Below are 14,321 nucleotides of genomic sequence, written 5' to 3' on the forward strand. Positions count from 1 at the left end.
AACGCTTCACATACCCTTCCAGCCACCCAGATGTAGGATTTCTGTGATTTCCCCAAATCACTTAAGGTACACACCGAGATGGTTCCTTTAGAAGTGCACAGCTAATGTCCTTCGTCTTCCTTCCATAGTTTGAGCTCGTGCTCCACCTCTAATGACCTTATTGTCGACGAAACGTTTCGCAAAAATTTTGTGATGATCCAAGCTCCTCATATAAAACTGTGTAGACGACGTGTGAACATTTAGGTTTTGTGCCCTGCCTGTGATTCAAAATAGGCAATATGTGTATTTGTTTTGAATCCAATGGCCAAGTTGTTCCAACCACGCGGCCATAGACCGCGTTTAACGAACTGCGGTCTAAGATTCTCATACTTCTAGCGTCTACCAATCACTAAGCCTCAAAGGGTACCGCCATCTACTGATGTCTCGTGCGCTACCGAGCCTCACCTGGTTCTGACGCCCCAGTCTCCTGTCTGCCAAACCCTCGTCGGTTATTTTACTATCACAACAGGACTCGAGCGCACAGCTGCGTCTTTTTTAGCCTCGGTACAAACGGAATCCTCTGTCTGTTTGCCTGTCTGTTTGTCTGTCCGACTAGAAAGACCCCCTTTTCTCACGAACGGTTAGAAATATCAAGTTGAAATGAATGTCACATACTAAGGTCTGCAGCCTATTGACGGTATAAAAAAAAAACTTGTAAGCCAATGCAATAAAAAGATAAGTTATTTTCCATACTCGTAAACTCACTCATCAAAATCTATGGGGTACTTCCCTTTGACGTAAAATCACGAAATTTTGCAAGAAGCAAGGTTTAACAGTATAAAAGTAAACGAGAAAATCCATCCATTTTAATTTGTAATTGTATTACATAAAAATATTTTATTGTGATTGGAAACTTACATTTTATTCGTAAACCGTCAAAAATCTGAAGAACTACTGTAGGGATTTCGATCTGATTTCCAGGAATAGGTAGAGTGATTAACGAGGAAGTTTTGTGTGTATAATGAGCTGATATTTCGTGGTCACTGGCTGAGCCACGATGAAATGAAGTCCCCTGCCGCTGTGAAAACGCTGCCTTTGCCATCTAGCGAGAAGAGGCGTAAGGCCTGACTTCCGCGCCACGCCGGCTCATTCTCCTTCCAAACATTCCATGACAGTCTATGCGTATAACGCGTACAGTGTATGTAACTTTTCAAACTAAAGAAACTGATGCAGGATTGCACTTCCAATTTTTGGGATGAGGTTTCAGTATCCCATAAAATATCCACTGAGGTGTGCAACAGAACAGTTCTGCGTTTGCGCAGCAACTGTAGCCCTATGATCGGCTGTAACGTTTTCCTGTCTGGACACTTTTGTCAAATTTTATCAGTTATCGCAAAAGCGAGGGAGGGGGGGGGGGAGACGAAGTCAAAGCATCTGAAATTGTTAGCTAGCAAATCATGTTAATATAACTCCGAAATTAATAATTAAATGAAAAATTGCGATAGCGAATGCGAAATCACACAAAAAATTTAGCTTAAAACTCAAAATTAATTCCTTCTCTAAAGTCTTGTAATTGCCAGTATCTATATCGATAACAGGGAAAAATCAACGAGATTCTCGATTCTGGTGATGGATGAACTATCAGTGTACAGTGATAAGTCAAAACATTATGACTACTGTTCACCGTATGGTACTGCGGGCGCGTCTCGTATAACAAATGTAAGGGAAGCAGACACGGATGGGGGATCACCATAGCGAAGAATTGGGCTGCAAATGGCAAAATCCATTAAGATAAGCGACTTTTACAAATGGCAAATTATTATTACGCAGAGCCTGTGAACGAGCACCTCGAAAACGGCGAAGCTGGTCGAATGTTCACGTGCTACTGTCGTGAGCATCTATGGAAAGATGCAGGACAGTGAAATTACCATCAGGCGCTAAATGGCTGGACGTTCACGACTGTTCACAGAACGTGGGGTGCGGAGGCTTCTCTGTTCTTTAAAGTAGTATAGATAGTGATGTAATGCATCTGTGCCGAAAGAGCACAATGCTGGTGTACACCGTTCATCGCCCTACGTTTTCACATGTTGTCCAAACGACATCGACAATTAAGATCGCAGTGAGTGTGGGACCATCGGGTTTCCACCGTCGATAAATGGAAATGTATCAGCTCTTCGGTAGAATCACTTTTTTGAAGCACTAGGTCGATGGTAGTCTCCACAAACGCCGTCATCGAGGTGAACGGGGGCTCGAGGGAGCAGTATTATGCTATGGAAGACATTCTCCTGCGTTTGCATGGGACCTGTGGCAGTAACCGAAGGTACGCTGACAGCTGAGAACCACCTGCATCCCTTCATGCTTGATGTCGTCCCCGCCGGCTGCGGTGGCCGAGCGGTTCTAGGCGCTTCAGTCCGGAACCGCGCGACTGCTGCGGTCGCAGGTTCGAATCCTGCCTTGGGCATTGATGTGTGTGATGTCCCTAGGTTGGTTAGGTTTAAGTAGTTCTAAGTTCTAGGGGACTGATGACCTCAGATGTTAGGTCCCATAGTGCTCAGAGCCATTTGAACATTTGATGTCGTCCCCGACGGCGATGTCAACCATGGAACCCATTCGGATCGCTATCGGGCGCCATCACCGCGTACTCAGATCAGCGGCCAGTTATTTACGCGAATTACATGACCTGCATACCCAACAAACCTATCAACAGATTGTCGGATCCCTGATACGCAGAATCGGTAATGTATTTCGTTCCAAAGACTGACAAACAAGCTAATAAGTGGTCATAATGTTTTGGCCGATCAGGGTACGTAACTTTTTTAAGTTTCTCGCCACCGTGACCAACTGTGATACTCCGTGAATACGTATATTGTCTTTAGTATTACGGAAGTCCATAAGCACACGAGAACGTTTAATTTGTTATGTTTCTCTTCCTTAGGCTTTCGTCCCTCTGTACATACACGGACTGGACGCCTACAACAGCGAGGACTACGCCATGGTGACCCGCTACATGGAAGAATCTCTCGAGGAATACCTGAGAGCGGATGCGGACTGCAGAGCGTACTGCGAGGGCCCCTTCAACCACGGCTGGTTCCCCGACTTCACCTCCGCCATCTCCAGTGAGTTGCCACGTCGCACCCCTCGCTAATACCCTTATTCGGCTTCCCGCTGAAGTTCACGCGGCGTCACGCGTCATATCGCATATCAAGACACTAATGGATTTGCATGCATGTTCAGTGTCCCTCTCGAGGCAAACTGATTTCATTACCATAGTCGTAAAGTTGCATAAATGACACCCACACCAATTGAAACTTACAGATTATCGACAAATTGATTTAATTGAAAGTAAGATACAGAGAACAAGCCAGATGTGACTCATATTTGACAGTTTCGTCTATTTCAGATCATTACACTTACTGCCTAAAATGCAAGAGCAAGTGTATCGACAAAGTTAACACTGTCAATGGGGAAACGCATGACGATCTGCTGCAGAACCATTATCACTACCTGCAGTACGCATATTTCAAAGGTAAGATAAGACTTAACAACAATGTGACTTAAGATTAGTATATCTTCCAGCATTTCTCTCTTGACTTCTGGTACTTACAAAGAGACCACACGGTAATTGGATTTGTGTAATTTTGTATATTTATGGTACACGAAGTTCAGAATGCAAATATCAATTACTTAAAGCAATTCGAAGCAATACTCAAAAAATCTTGAATAAATCAACTTTGAAGTATTCCCAGCGTCTGCAATACCCTAAAATGCAGTTGATTTTTCGACAGGCAGTGTGGCTCTGTTGTAGAATCGTCACCTACCAAAAGGGTAGCGTGGATTCACATCCTCGCGATGCAAAATTTTCAAATAAAGATGCGTGTTCTGCCAGCAGTTCACTGGAACGTAAAATGCATAAGGATGGAAAAAATCTGTAGCGGCCGAGGGTAGTAATCGTTGGTTCGAGTATTGTTTCTGGACTTTTTTTCGTTTTTATTCAGTTCAGTTTCAAATACCGACGTGGTTTAAATATAAAATTCATTAAATGTGTGCTAATTAACACATATATAAATGTATGAATCTGAAAAATGCACGTCTTCTTATTTCTAAAGACATATCGCATACTAAATCCAGTTTTTATAGCAAATATAAATTCTTAATTACCGGTATTTTATAAAAGATTGTTAATAAAAACATTTAAGTTTAAAAAAAACATTAGAAATTAATTTTGTTTCGTCTTTATGTATTTTACCCTTCATGGAGCACCTTTGTTTAAATATTGACCACGGTGAGGAATCGAAACTGAGCCACCCACAGTTCAGGCAAGCACAGTACTACGTTGCCACGCTGCCTGTCGAAAAATCAGCCAATTAAGGTGGTAGTGATTAAAACACCGGATGTATATTCGAAAGGAGATGTACTCAGGCAGTCTTCCGACCATTCTTACTAAGGTTCACCGCTGTTTCACCAACTCATTTCTCACGAATGCCCGAGTGATTTCTGTAAAAAGGCCGAGACCGATTTAGGATACTATAGACGCTTGGAAAACTTCAAAGTCGTTTTTCTGGTCAGTTTTTTAGAAATACATCGAACTGCAGAGCACAATTGATGTTTGAGCTCAGAACTTTACATACTATAAATATAAAGAATTACAAAAATCCGATTGCCTTATTGTCCCCTTGTTAATCAAAACAGGCTGTATGATAACTCCTATGTAATGAATTCCTTGACATACCTCAATCAATAAAATGAAATTCTTATTCTGATTGATTTGATGTGGCCGGTCACGATTTACTCTCTTGTGCCAACCTCTTCATTTCAGAGATGCACCTTCTTCTCAGTTATTTGTTGAATATATTGAAAAATCTGTCTTCCTTCAGAGTATTTGCCCTCTGTGGTTCCTTCCACTTATTCCCTGATGTGTTAACACATGTCCTATATAGTACTGTTCCTTCCAGCCGCGCGGGATTAGCCGAGCGGTAGCTGACACGGTAGCTCAGCGTGTTCGGTCAGAGGGTTAGCTGCCCTCTGTAATAAAAAAACTGAGTAAATGGATCAACAACGAACTTAAACAGATGTCTTACGACGTCCGTCCCGAGCAGACGCAACGAAAAAAAAAAAAAAAAGGTCTGCAGCTCGTGATCTTGCGGTAGCGTTCTTGCTTCTCGCGCACGGTGTCCCGGGTTCGATTCCCGGCGGGGTCAGGAATTTTCTCTGCCTCGTGATGACTGGGTGTTGTGTGTCTTTCATCATCATTTCATCATTATTGAAGCCGGCACGGTAGCTCAGCGTGTTCGGTCAGAGGATTAGCTGCCCTCTGTAATAAAAAAACTGAGTTCATCGATCAAAGACGAACTTAAAAACGGCTGTCTTACGACGTCCACCCGAGAAAATGCAACGAACGAAAGCGAACAAAATGAGATTAAAAAAAAAGAGAGTGGTCTAAGGCGCTGCAGTCATGGACTGTGCGGCTGGTCCCGGCGGAGGTTCGAGTCCTCCCTCGGCCATGGGTGTGTGTGTTCGTCCTTAGGATAATTTAAGTTAAGTAGTGTGTAAGCTTAGCGACTGATGACCTTAGTAGTTAAGTCCCATAAGATTTCACACACATTTGAACATTTTTGTTCCTTCCAATAGTTACCGTTTTTCCCACACTATTTTCTCACAGATTCTGCGGAAAACCTTTTTATCTTATCAGCGCACAGTATTCTTCTATTTAAGCACATCTCAAGCACCTCGATACTGTATTTTCCTATTTTCCCATAGTCTTTAATTCATGTAAATACAATGCTGTGCTGTAGACGTAAGTCCTCAGGAGTTCCGCGTTATCTATTCTTAGTGGTAGTAGACTTATTTTGTCGAAAAATGATCTCTGTCTGTTTGCATCTGCTTCGCACATTATCTTCACTTCGCTCGTAATGCGTCCTTTTGCTTCCAAGGTTTCATAATTCTTTCACTTTGTTTCTTACGTGGTCCCTAATTTTGATGTTAAATTTGACGGCAATCTAATTTCTGCGACTCCTACGTCTCTACCATTCTGCTTCCGAAGTGAGCATCAACTAAATGAACACCTTATTCTTTCAGTGCGATCCCTGGTTTCTTTTGTTTTTATCGCAATGGTCATTCCTCTCTATGTAAGGCAGAGGTAACAAAATATTTCGCCATTCAGAGTTGAAAGTTGTAGAATGAAATTCAGTGGAAAGATTAATTACCTTGGCTTTAATGATTGCGATCCTAACTAGCTTACCATGTTCGTTACACTCTCTCCCCTACTAAATTATAACACAAAAGAAGACACGCTAATCAGATATTTTTCAGTGTCTTATAACAATCCTCTCTGGTAAGGATCCCATACCGCATAGCAGTACTCTAGAAGTGGATGGACTGGTGCAGTGGAAGTAGCTTTTTCACTGGATTTGTTGCTATTCCTACGAGTTCTATTAATAAAAGGTAGTGTTTGAGTGTCCTTCCCTACAACATTTTTTATATGATTCTCCTATATAAATTGTTACTAACTGCAATCTGCAGATATTCAGGTGAAGCAAGAACTTCTAAATTTGTGTCTTTTAAATTCTAAATTCGTGTCTTTTATCGCACAGAAGGAAGTCAAAGGAGTTCTCTTAATATTCACGTGGAGGATCTCACATTTTTATTATTCAGGCTCAATTGCAACTTTTTGAACCATTCCGATATCTTGTCTAAATCGTTTTGTAATTCGTATCTACTTTTGATAACTTTTAAAGATGGTAAAAGGAGGGATAATCTGCAAATAATCTAAGAGGGATGCTCATATTGTCTCCTAAATCATTTATATAGATAAACGAGAGCCAAAGGCCTATCACACTTCTCTGGGGAACGCCAAAGATAACTTCGTTTTCATTACATACTGTGACCTTTACAACAGGAAATTGCCCCTAAATGTCAGTTACTAACACTCTGCTTGCTCACAAAATTACGAGTCTGTGCCTTACACCGGGTAGGTCTTTCTTTCGCCTTACACACGGCTGACATTCACCGCGACAGTGTTGTAATAAACAGCAGTCGCCGGCATCTCCGCTGTGAACAGTGAAGCCTTAGAGCTGGTACGGGGAGCAAGTCTTCCGGATCCGTTGTAGTTAGCTCCTAGTTCCAAGGATGATTGGTACTGTGTATCATAATGATGTGAAACGACACAATTTACGGTTTATTAACTTACTTTTTATTTAAATAAAGTCGCATGCTGATAATTTACAGATGTAGTCATATAATAGAAAAGAATATTTGGTTTGCTACTAAAAGTAGTCTTTAATATTTGTGGACTAAAAAAACTTCAGGTTTCTAAATAAAAACTCATTTATGGAACACAAGGAGTTATCCTGAAGGAACTTTTTAGTTCGCTACGACATTTAGATTCTCAGGTACTTTCTTTCATGCGGTACGTGAGCAAATATTTTGGTAGCAGCTTTTTTCGCCCCATTCTGAAATAAAGTCAGTTTAAATGAAGAGTGGTTATGGACGTTTTTTTTCTTCTAGTATTGTAATTATTGTTGGCATTACTCTTGCCCTGCTGTAATACCGGATGTTCCAAAATTAATATTGAAGTTTTAAGGCTTTGTAGCAATTATTACATTCAGCTTACGGTTATAAGTAATACATCAAATGAAAGAGCAACTAAAAGGTTTTCTTACAAGTGTTCAATGTGAGCACCATTCGTCACTCGACACACGTCGAGTCGCTAGGTGAGTTCTTCCGAAACCTTGATCAGTGTGTCTGGAGTAATTGTTACAACAACAGCTTCAGTCCTGTTCCTTAAGTCGGCTAGAGCGGCTGGTAGAGCAGGCATATACACATGAGCTCCTATGAAGCCGCAGAGGTAAAAATCGCATAGCTTCAAATCGGGAGAACGTGGAGGCCATGCGAAACAATCTCTGTCATCCGACACCTTCCGACTGATCCAGCGGTCGGGTACAACGTTCTGTGATTCACCTTCATCCAATCAAGGAAAAAGCCACACTTCTAGCTCATCAAGACAAGAAACGCCGGCTGCAGTTGCTTTACCGAAAATGAAAGGCTCATAAACTTTCAGCCGGGATATGGCACAAAAAAACATACAATTTAGGCGAGTCTCGTTGCAACTGTACCATGTTGTGGAGGTTTGCGACCCCCAGATGCGTACATTATGTGTGTTCACATTTCCACTTAGATGAAATGTCGATTCATCATTGACGACGACACGATCCAGAAAATCTTCATCGTCGTGCACCAACATTTCGTTTGCAAAGATGGCATGTAAACTGTAGTCTGTAGGCTCTACTGCTTGTAACAACTGCAAACGATAAGGACGTAGTTGTAAGCATCTCCTTAAAAGTCTCCAAAGAGACGTTCAGCACATTCTTCAGTCACTCTTGGTCGTCCCGTACTTTTCGCTTTGCAAAGACAGCCTGTGTCTTCAAACTCATGATAACATCTACGGATGTTATCATCACTTGGAAGATTACAATGGAAATAAATACGGACCGCACGTTACACTGTAACAACAGATTCAGTCCCTGCGTACTGTAAAACACATAAAACATTCTTTTCGAATACTTGAAACGACATAAAGGGAAGAGGAAATTATGCAGACCTGTAGAGGATGGCAGAAGACCGGACAGCCTGGAGAACTACCATGTGAAAACCTGCCTTTTGGCAGATCACTGCTGATGCTGATGAGTCAAATTGTGACCCACAATGAGGCACCTTCCAAACTCTGTCAGATGTTAACCACGCTGTTTAGCGCGAGTACATGTCGTCTCCACGTCATTCACAGAGATCAATCAACATCTGAAGTTGTTTACACCCCTTATATATCCTATCAGGCCTCGAACAACACTAAACACTAACAACAGTAATGCAGTGTAGTGGCCATTCTACCTGTGGCAGCATACTGCATAATCATTTATTGCCGGCCCGTGTGGCCGAGCAGTTCTAGGCGCTACAGTCTGGAACCACGAGACCGCTACGGTCGTAGGTTCGAATCCTGCCTCGGGCATGAATGTGTGTGATGTCCTTAGGTTAGTTAGGTTTAAGTAGTTCTACGTTCTAGGGTACTGATGACCTCAGATGTTAAGTCCCATAGTGCACAGAGCCATTTGAACCCAATAATCATTTATATACCCGCCGATGGTGTGTATGTGTACGAAGTTACATTGACGTCCAACCCTGCCTCGTGGGTGCTCCACTTTGTTTTGGTAGGCAATGTATTTAATTCTTTGAACAGTTATCTACAAGACCATCTCACTGGGTGCCAAACACTCCAATGTCAGGCTTTAGTGCAATGAAAACTTTGGTTCTTGCAGATGAATTTCGACAGAATATAAGTCCATATGCCACTATTGAATCAAACGTTAACTCACTAATTTGCTTCTCAAAAAGACTTATAACGAAAAGATGTGGATAAACAGCTGATATTAAATGTTTAAGGGATTCCGTAATGTGTTTTCTCCAACTTAACTACTCATCACTGTGTACAACCAAACATTTTGAAAATTCTGTCTCACTTCCTGACTCTTGCCCATACTCTAAATGTGCCAATGGTGCTACACACTTTGATGTGCGTTACCTCATATGCTACTCTTTTTAATTAAAAGAGATGTTATTTGCAAAAATACAGTCAATAATTATTTTAAACGTTATTTACCATTTTTCCCTGTTCCTGGAAGCCCATTGTGGTTGATAATAATACTTGTCTCATCTAAAAAAGAGCTAACTCTGCTTGATGTGTTTTTAGTGAAAGATTTTTACATACAGCGATGAGCCAAAACAATATGACCGCTGCCCACCGGAAGACAGAATGCTGCCTGGTGCCTTTGCAGCACGTGGCGCGGTAAGCGGCGAAGCTGGTTGCCTGATCGCGTCCTGCTGTCGTGCGCATTTATGGAAAGTGGTTGAAGGACGGTGAAATCAGTTGTAGGTGACAAGGTGTCGGACGCCCACGCCTCATCACAGCATGGTCGGAGGCTTGCCCTTTATGTGAAACTGGATAGTTTGTAACGTGGCATATCTGACGACATAGTACATTACTGGTGCAGCCACCTGGCTTTTGGAGCGTATCGTTTGGGGTTCACTGTCGAACATTGGGCTTGGAAGCGATTAACCCCCACGTGTTCCCATTTTGACCCAACGACACAGTCAGTTACGATTGTAGTCGGTAGGGGATCACCGCAACTGGACCGTGGATCAATGGAAGTAATGGAAATTATAGTATAGCAGGATGAGTCACGTTCTTGTTACAATAGACCGACTGGCGTGTCCAGATCCGCCGTCATCTAAGCAAACGGCTGCTCGAAACATGCACCGCGCCACGGATACAGGCCGGTGAAGGGAGTATTATGCGACGGGGAACATTCACATGAGCTCCCACTGGAACTGTGCTGTTAATTAAAGACACGATGATAGTTGTGGATTAGGTGAACATCATTGAGAATCACCTGCATCCCTTCATGTTTAATGTCTTCCCCATTGGTGATGGTATCATCTAGCAGGGTTGTTGTTCGTGTCAAAAGCCCAGAATCGTACTAAAGTGATTTTAGAAGCGTGATAGTGAGCTCATGTTGGCGTCTTCGCCACCAAATTTGCGTGACTGGAATCTGACCTAACTCCTCTGGGACGCAATCGGGTTCCAGCTCCACGTCCACAAACCATCGGCCCATAATCTGCGGGAACTGCATGACCTATAGGTGACATCTAGTGTCTCATATCACCGGAAAAATATCAAGGACTTGTCGAATCCATGCCACGCACAATTACTGCTGTATTGCATTCCAAAGGTGGACCAGCACGTTACTACGTGGGTGATCGTTTTTCTAACAAAATGCTGCGATTTACACGCTCAAATGCTTTCGCCAGGTCACGGAAAATACCTACTGGTGCTGTTTTGCTATTTAATTCTTACAGTGCCTTCTCCTACATATTGGGATATAATATTGTGATCAGCCAAAACATTAGGACCACTGCCCACTACGACGTTGTATGCCGCCTCGTTGCGTTGCAGGCACGTGACGTGGTAAGAAAAGTATGTAAGCGGATCAGACACGGACTGGGGATCACCCTTGCAACCACATGGGCTGCAAATGGCGAAATCCATAGAGATAAGTAACTTTGACAATGGGCAGATTATTATCAAGCAGAGCCAGTGAACGAGTATCTCTAAAACGGCGAAGCTGGTTGAGTGATAACGTGCGTCTACCGTGAGCATGTATGGAAAGATATAGAACTATCACCAGGCGCTAAATAGTTGGACGTCCACAACTCTTCACAGAACGTGGTGTTCGGAGGCTTGTCTGCTCCGTCGAGGAGGATAGATGGTAATCTGTGGCATCTCTGCCGAAAGAACACAATGCTGGTCTAAGCACAAGTGTTTCGGCTCACATCATTCATCGTACATTGTTGAATATGAAGCTCTTCCGCAGCAGACCACCCCAACGTGTTCACATGTTGACGCATCAGAATCGTCAGTTACGACTGCAATGGGCACCGGACCATTGGGATTCGGCCGTCGGTCAATGAAAACGTGTCGGCCCTTCGGATGAATCACATTTTTGCTACACTAGGTCGATAGTTATCTCCACAAACGCCGTCATCGAGGTGAACAGCGGCTCGAAACGTGCAGCGCGCTGTGGATGTAAGCTAGTGCGAGCAGTATTATGCTGTGGGAGACATTCTCCTGCGCTTGCATGAAACCCGTGGTAGTAATCGAAGACACGCTGACAGCTGCAAACCACCTGCATCCCTCCAGGCTTGGTGTCTTCCCACGAAGGTGTGTGTGTGAAATCTTATGGGACTTAACTGCTAAGGTCATTAGTCCCTAAGCTTACACACTACTTAACCTAAATTATCCTAAGGACAAACACACACACCCATGCCCGAGAGAGGACTTGAACCTCCGCCAGGACCAGCCGCACAGTCCATGACTGCAGCGCCTGAGACCGCTCGGCTAATCCCGCGCGGCTTCCCACGAAGGCGATGGAATCTTTCAGCAGTAAAATTGTCCGCGCCTCGGAGCCAGAACCGTGCTAAAGTGGTTTGAGAAACATTATAGTGAACTCACTTTGAACTCTCGGCGACCAATTTCGCCTGACGTAAATCCTATAGAACCCATCTTGGTCCCTATCGGGCGCCATCACGGCGTACGCAAATCAACGGCCAGTTATTTACGCGAATTACTCAACCTGTGCGTAGACATCTAGTACCATATACCTCCAAAAGTCTACCAACAAAATGTTGGATCCATGATACGCAGAACCAGTGGCGTATTTCGTTCCAAAGACGGAAAAACAAGCTGTTAAGCAGGTGCTCATAATGTTTTGGCTTATCAGTGTATTTCTGCTCATCACACAGAAACTCTTTCATATGTGGTAGGTTGATGTCTGTGCTGTTCATTTTCTAATTCCTGGAATAGTTTGTCGAACCAAAATACGAACTTCTTCACCTGATTTTCTCAGGAAAGTCTTCGAGTTCAGCCACCCGAGCTTCCCTCATGGACTGAATCCAATCATCAACTTGTTATTGGCTGGATGCCATGTTTTGCAAACTACACACTGACATTCAACGATACAGAGGGGCTAACTACGTCGGAAGTGTAGATATAGAGGGGAGTTTGACTTCATCATATCCTAAGAGCTAAAATTTTGTCTCTTATAGGAGTATGTTATGAGCTGAAAAACGAAACAGTCACTTCGTGATGTCCCACTGCACACTAAATGCTGAAGTAAAGTTCCCAGCCCCGGTGCTGCACGCAATGACTAACTCGCGACAATCTCCGCCAGAAGGAAATGAATTTCATTCCGATATCAGCCGTGTGGCTGAGTAAGACACTACATCCTCCTAGCGGTCCTAGTCTGCACAGTAGTTGGGAGCTTCTAAGGAGTTCAGTAAGATGGTTCAAATGGCTCTGAGCACTATGGGACTCAACTCCTGAGGTCATTAGTCCCCTAGAACTTAGAACTAGTTAAACCTAACTAACCTAAGGACATCACAAACATCCATGCCCGAGGCAGGATTCGAACCTGCGACCGTAGCGGTCTTGCGGTTCCAGACTGCAGCGCCTTTAACCGCACGGCCACTTCGGCCGGCTGTTCAGTAAGAGCGGAGGTCGGTAGTTGAGAAGCGCTCACATGACAAGGACTCTGTACGTGAAAGGCTGATGATATGTTTCGAGTTCCAGTCAGGCACAGAGCACTAATTTGCCAAGAAGTTTCAAAATATAACACACTGCGCAGCAATATGACAATTCAAATTGCTATTACAGATGTATTTTATTTTGCGCTCCTTAACACGCCATACTTCGTGTCTGTAGGTGAAAAGATTGTGCGTTTATCGAGTGCAGAAATACTTATTTTCATTTTGAATTTCCAGGGTCTCCTTACAAGTGATATCCAGCAAGTCACGCCCGTCATAACCCTAATGGGATAGTAAAGAACTCACGGAATTCTCTCTTTTCCACGCTAAATATATCGTATTAGAATAGATATGTTTAGCACCATGGGAAGAAGGTTTTTCTGCAAGGCGCACACTCACTATATCGGCAAGGTTGAAGATATGACCTTGTGGAGCATGGATTTAACTCTGTGAAAATTTGAAAATAAATAATCTGTGGTATGCTGATGGAAAATATATGCAGAAACCGTCATTAGCGAAATTTACTTGAAACAAAGGTAAAGTCGCATTCCATCCGGAATAAGTTTCCATCTCGAATGATGACCATAAATGTCATAATTAATTTCACACATAGGTGAAATTGTATTTTTCACTAGATTCTAAAGGACTTCCTAAAATTTCAGAAAGTGACGGGAAGACGAAAAGTATTTCACATTGGGCCCTCATTCACGAATACCCTCATATAATAAGCCTGTCGATTATTCACTAATAAAAACTTTTGAAAGGTATGGTTTAATCACCATAACCTACGTAACCTACTTAGTGTTCTAAAGTCGTCAGTTCGAGGTTGATTTAACCAACAACGTGTATCTAGATATATATTTACGGAGGTGAACGTCGTCAAAATAACGTTGAATTAAAGGTAATCTGTGAAAGTCAGTGTTTCTCCAGGCCGGCTCCCGAGCGCCTGAATACTGGAATGCTTTTACATTTCAAACCCTGCGGGGGCGAAACGACTTCATCACTCTTCCGCGCAAATGCCATCCATTCCGTAGCTCCGAACTGACCTTATGCCTTCCCATTTCCTCTTCGCTGGCTCTCATCGCAGCTTGTCTTGGTTCTCGAAAATTTTCGGTGTCCCTTGTAAGTGCAACCCTCTTTTGTATATTCGTACCTGTCGCATTTAGGTTTTTTTTGCGAGATATATTTTAATTTTCCGTGTCTCATAAAGTCCT

General features: G+C 43.0%; 1 protein-coding gene across 1 annotated transcript in view; it reads left to right on the top strand.

Moving 5' to 3' along the window:
- LOC124555200 (prolyl 3-hydroxylase 1-like) overlaps positions 1–14,321 on the top strand; it is a 460,841-nt gene that overhangs the window by 272,511 nt on the left and 174,009 nt on the right. Inside the window, exons 3-4 of the mRNA XM_047129045.1 lie at positions 2,915–3,095; positions 3,380–3,505. Coding sequence (XP_046985001.1) covers positions 2,915–3,095; positions 3,380–3,505 — 307 coding nt within the window. The remainder of the gene's footprint in view (positions 1–2,914; positions 3,096–3,379; positions 3,506–14,321) is intronic.

Source organism: Schistocerca americana, chromosome X, assembly GCF_021461395.2.
Source record: "Schistocerca americana isolate TAMUIC-IGC-003095 chromosome X, iqSchAmer2.1, whole genome shotgun sequence".
In the NCBI taxonomy this organism is placed as follows: Eukaryota; Metazoa; Arthropoda; class Insecta; order Orthoptera; family Acrididae; genus Schistocerca; species Schistocerca americana.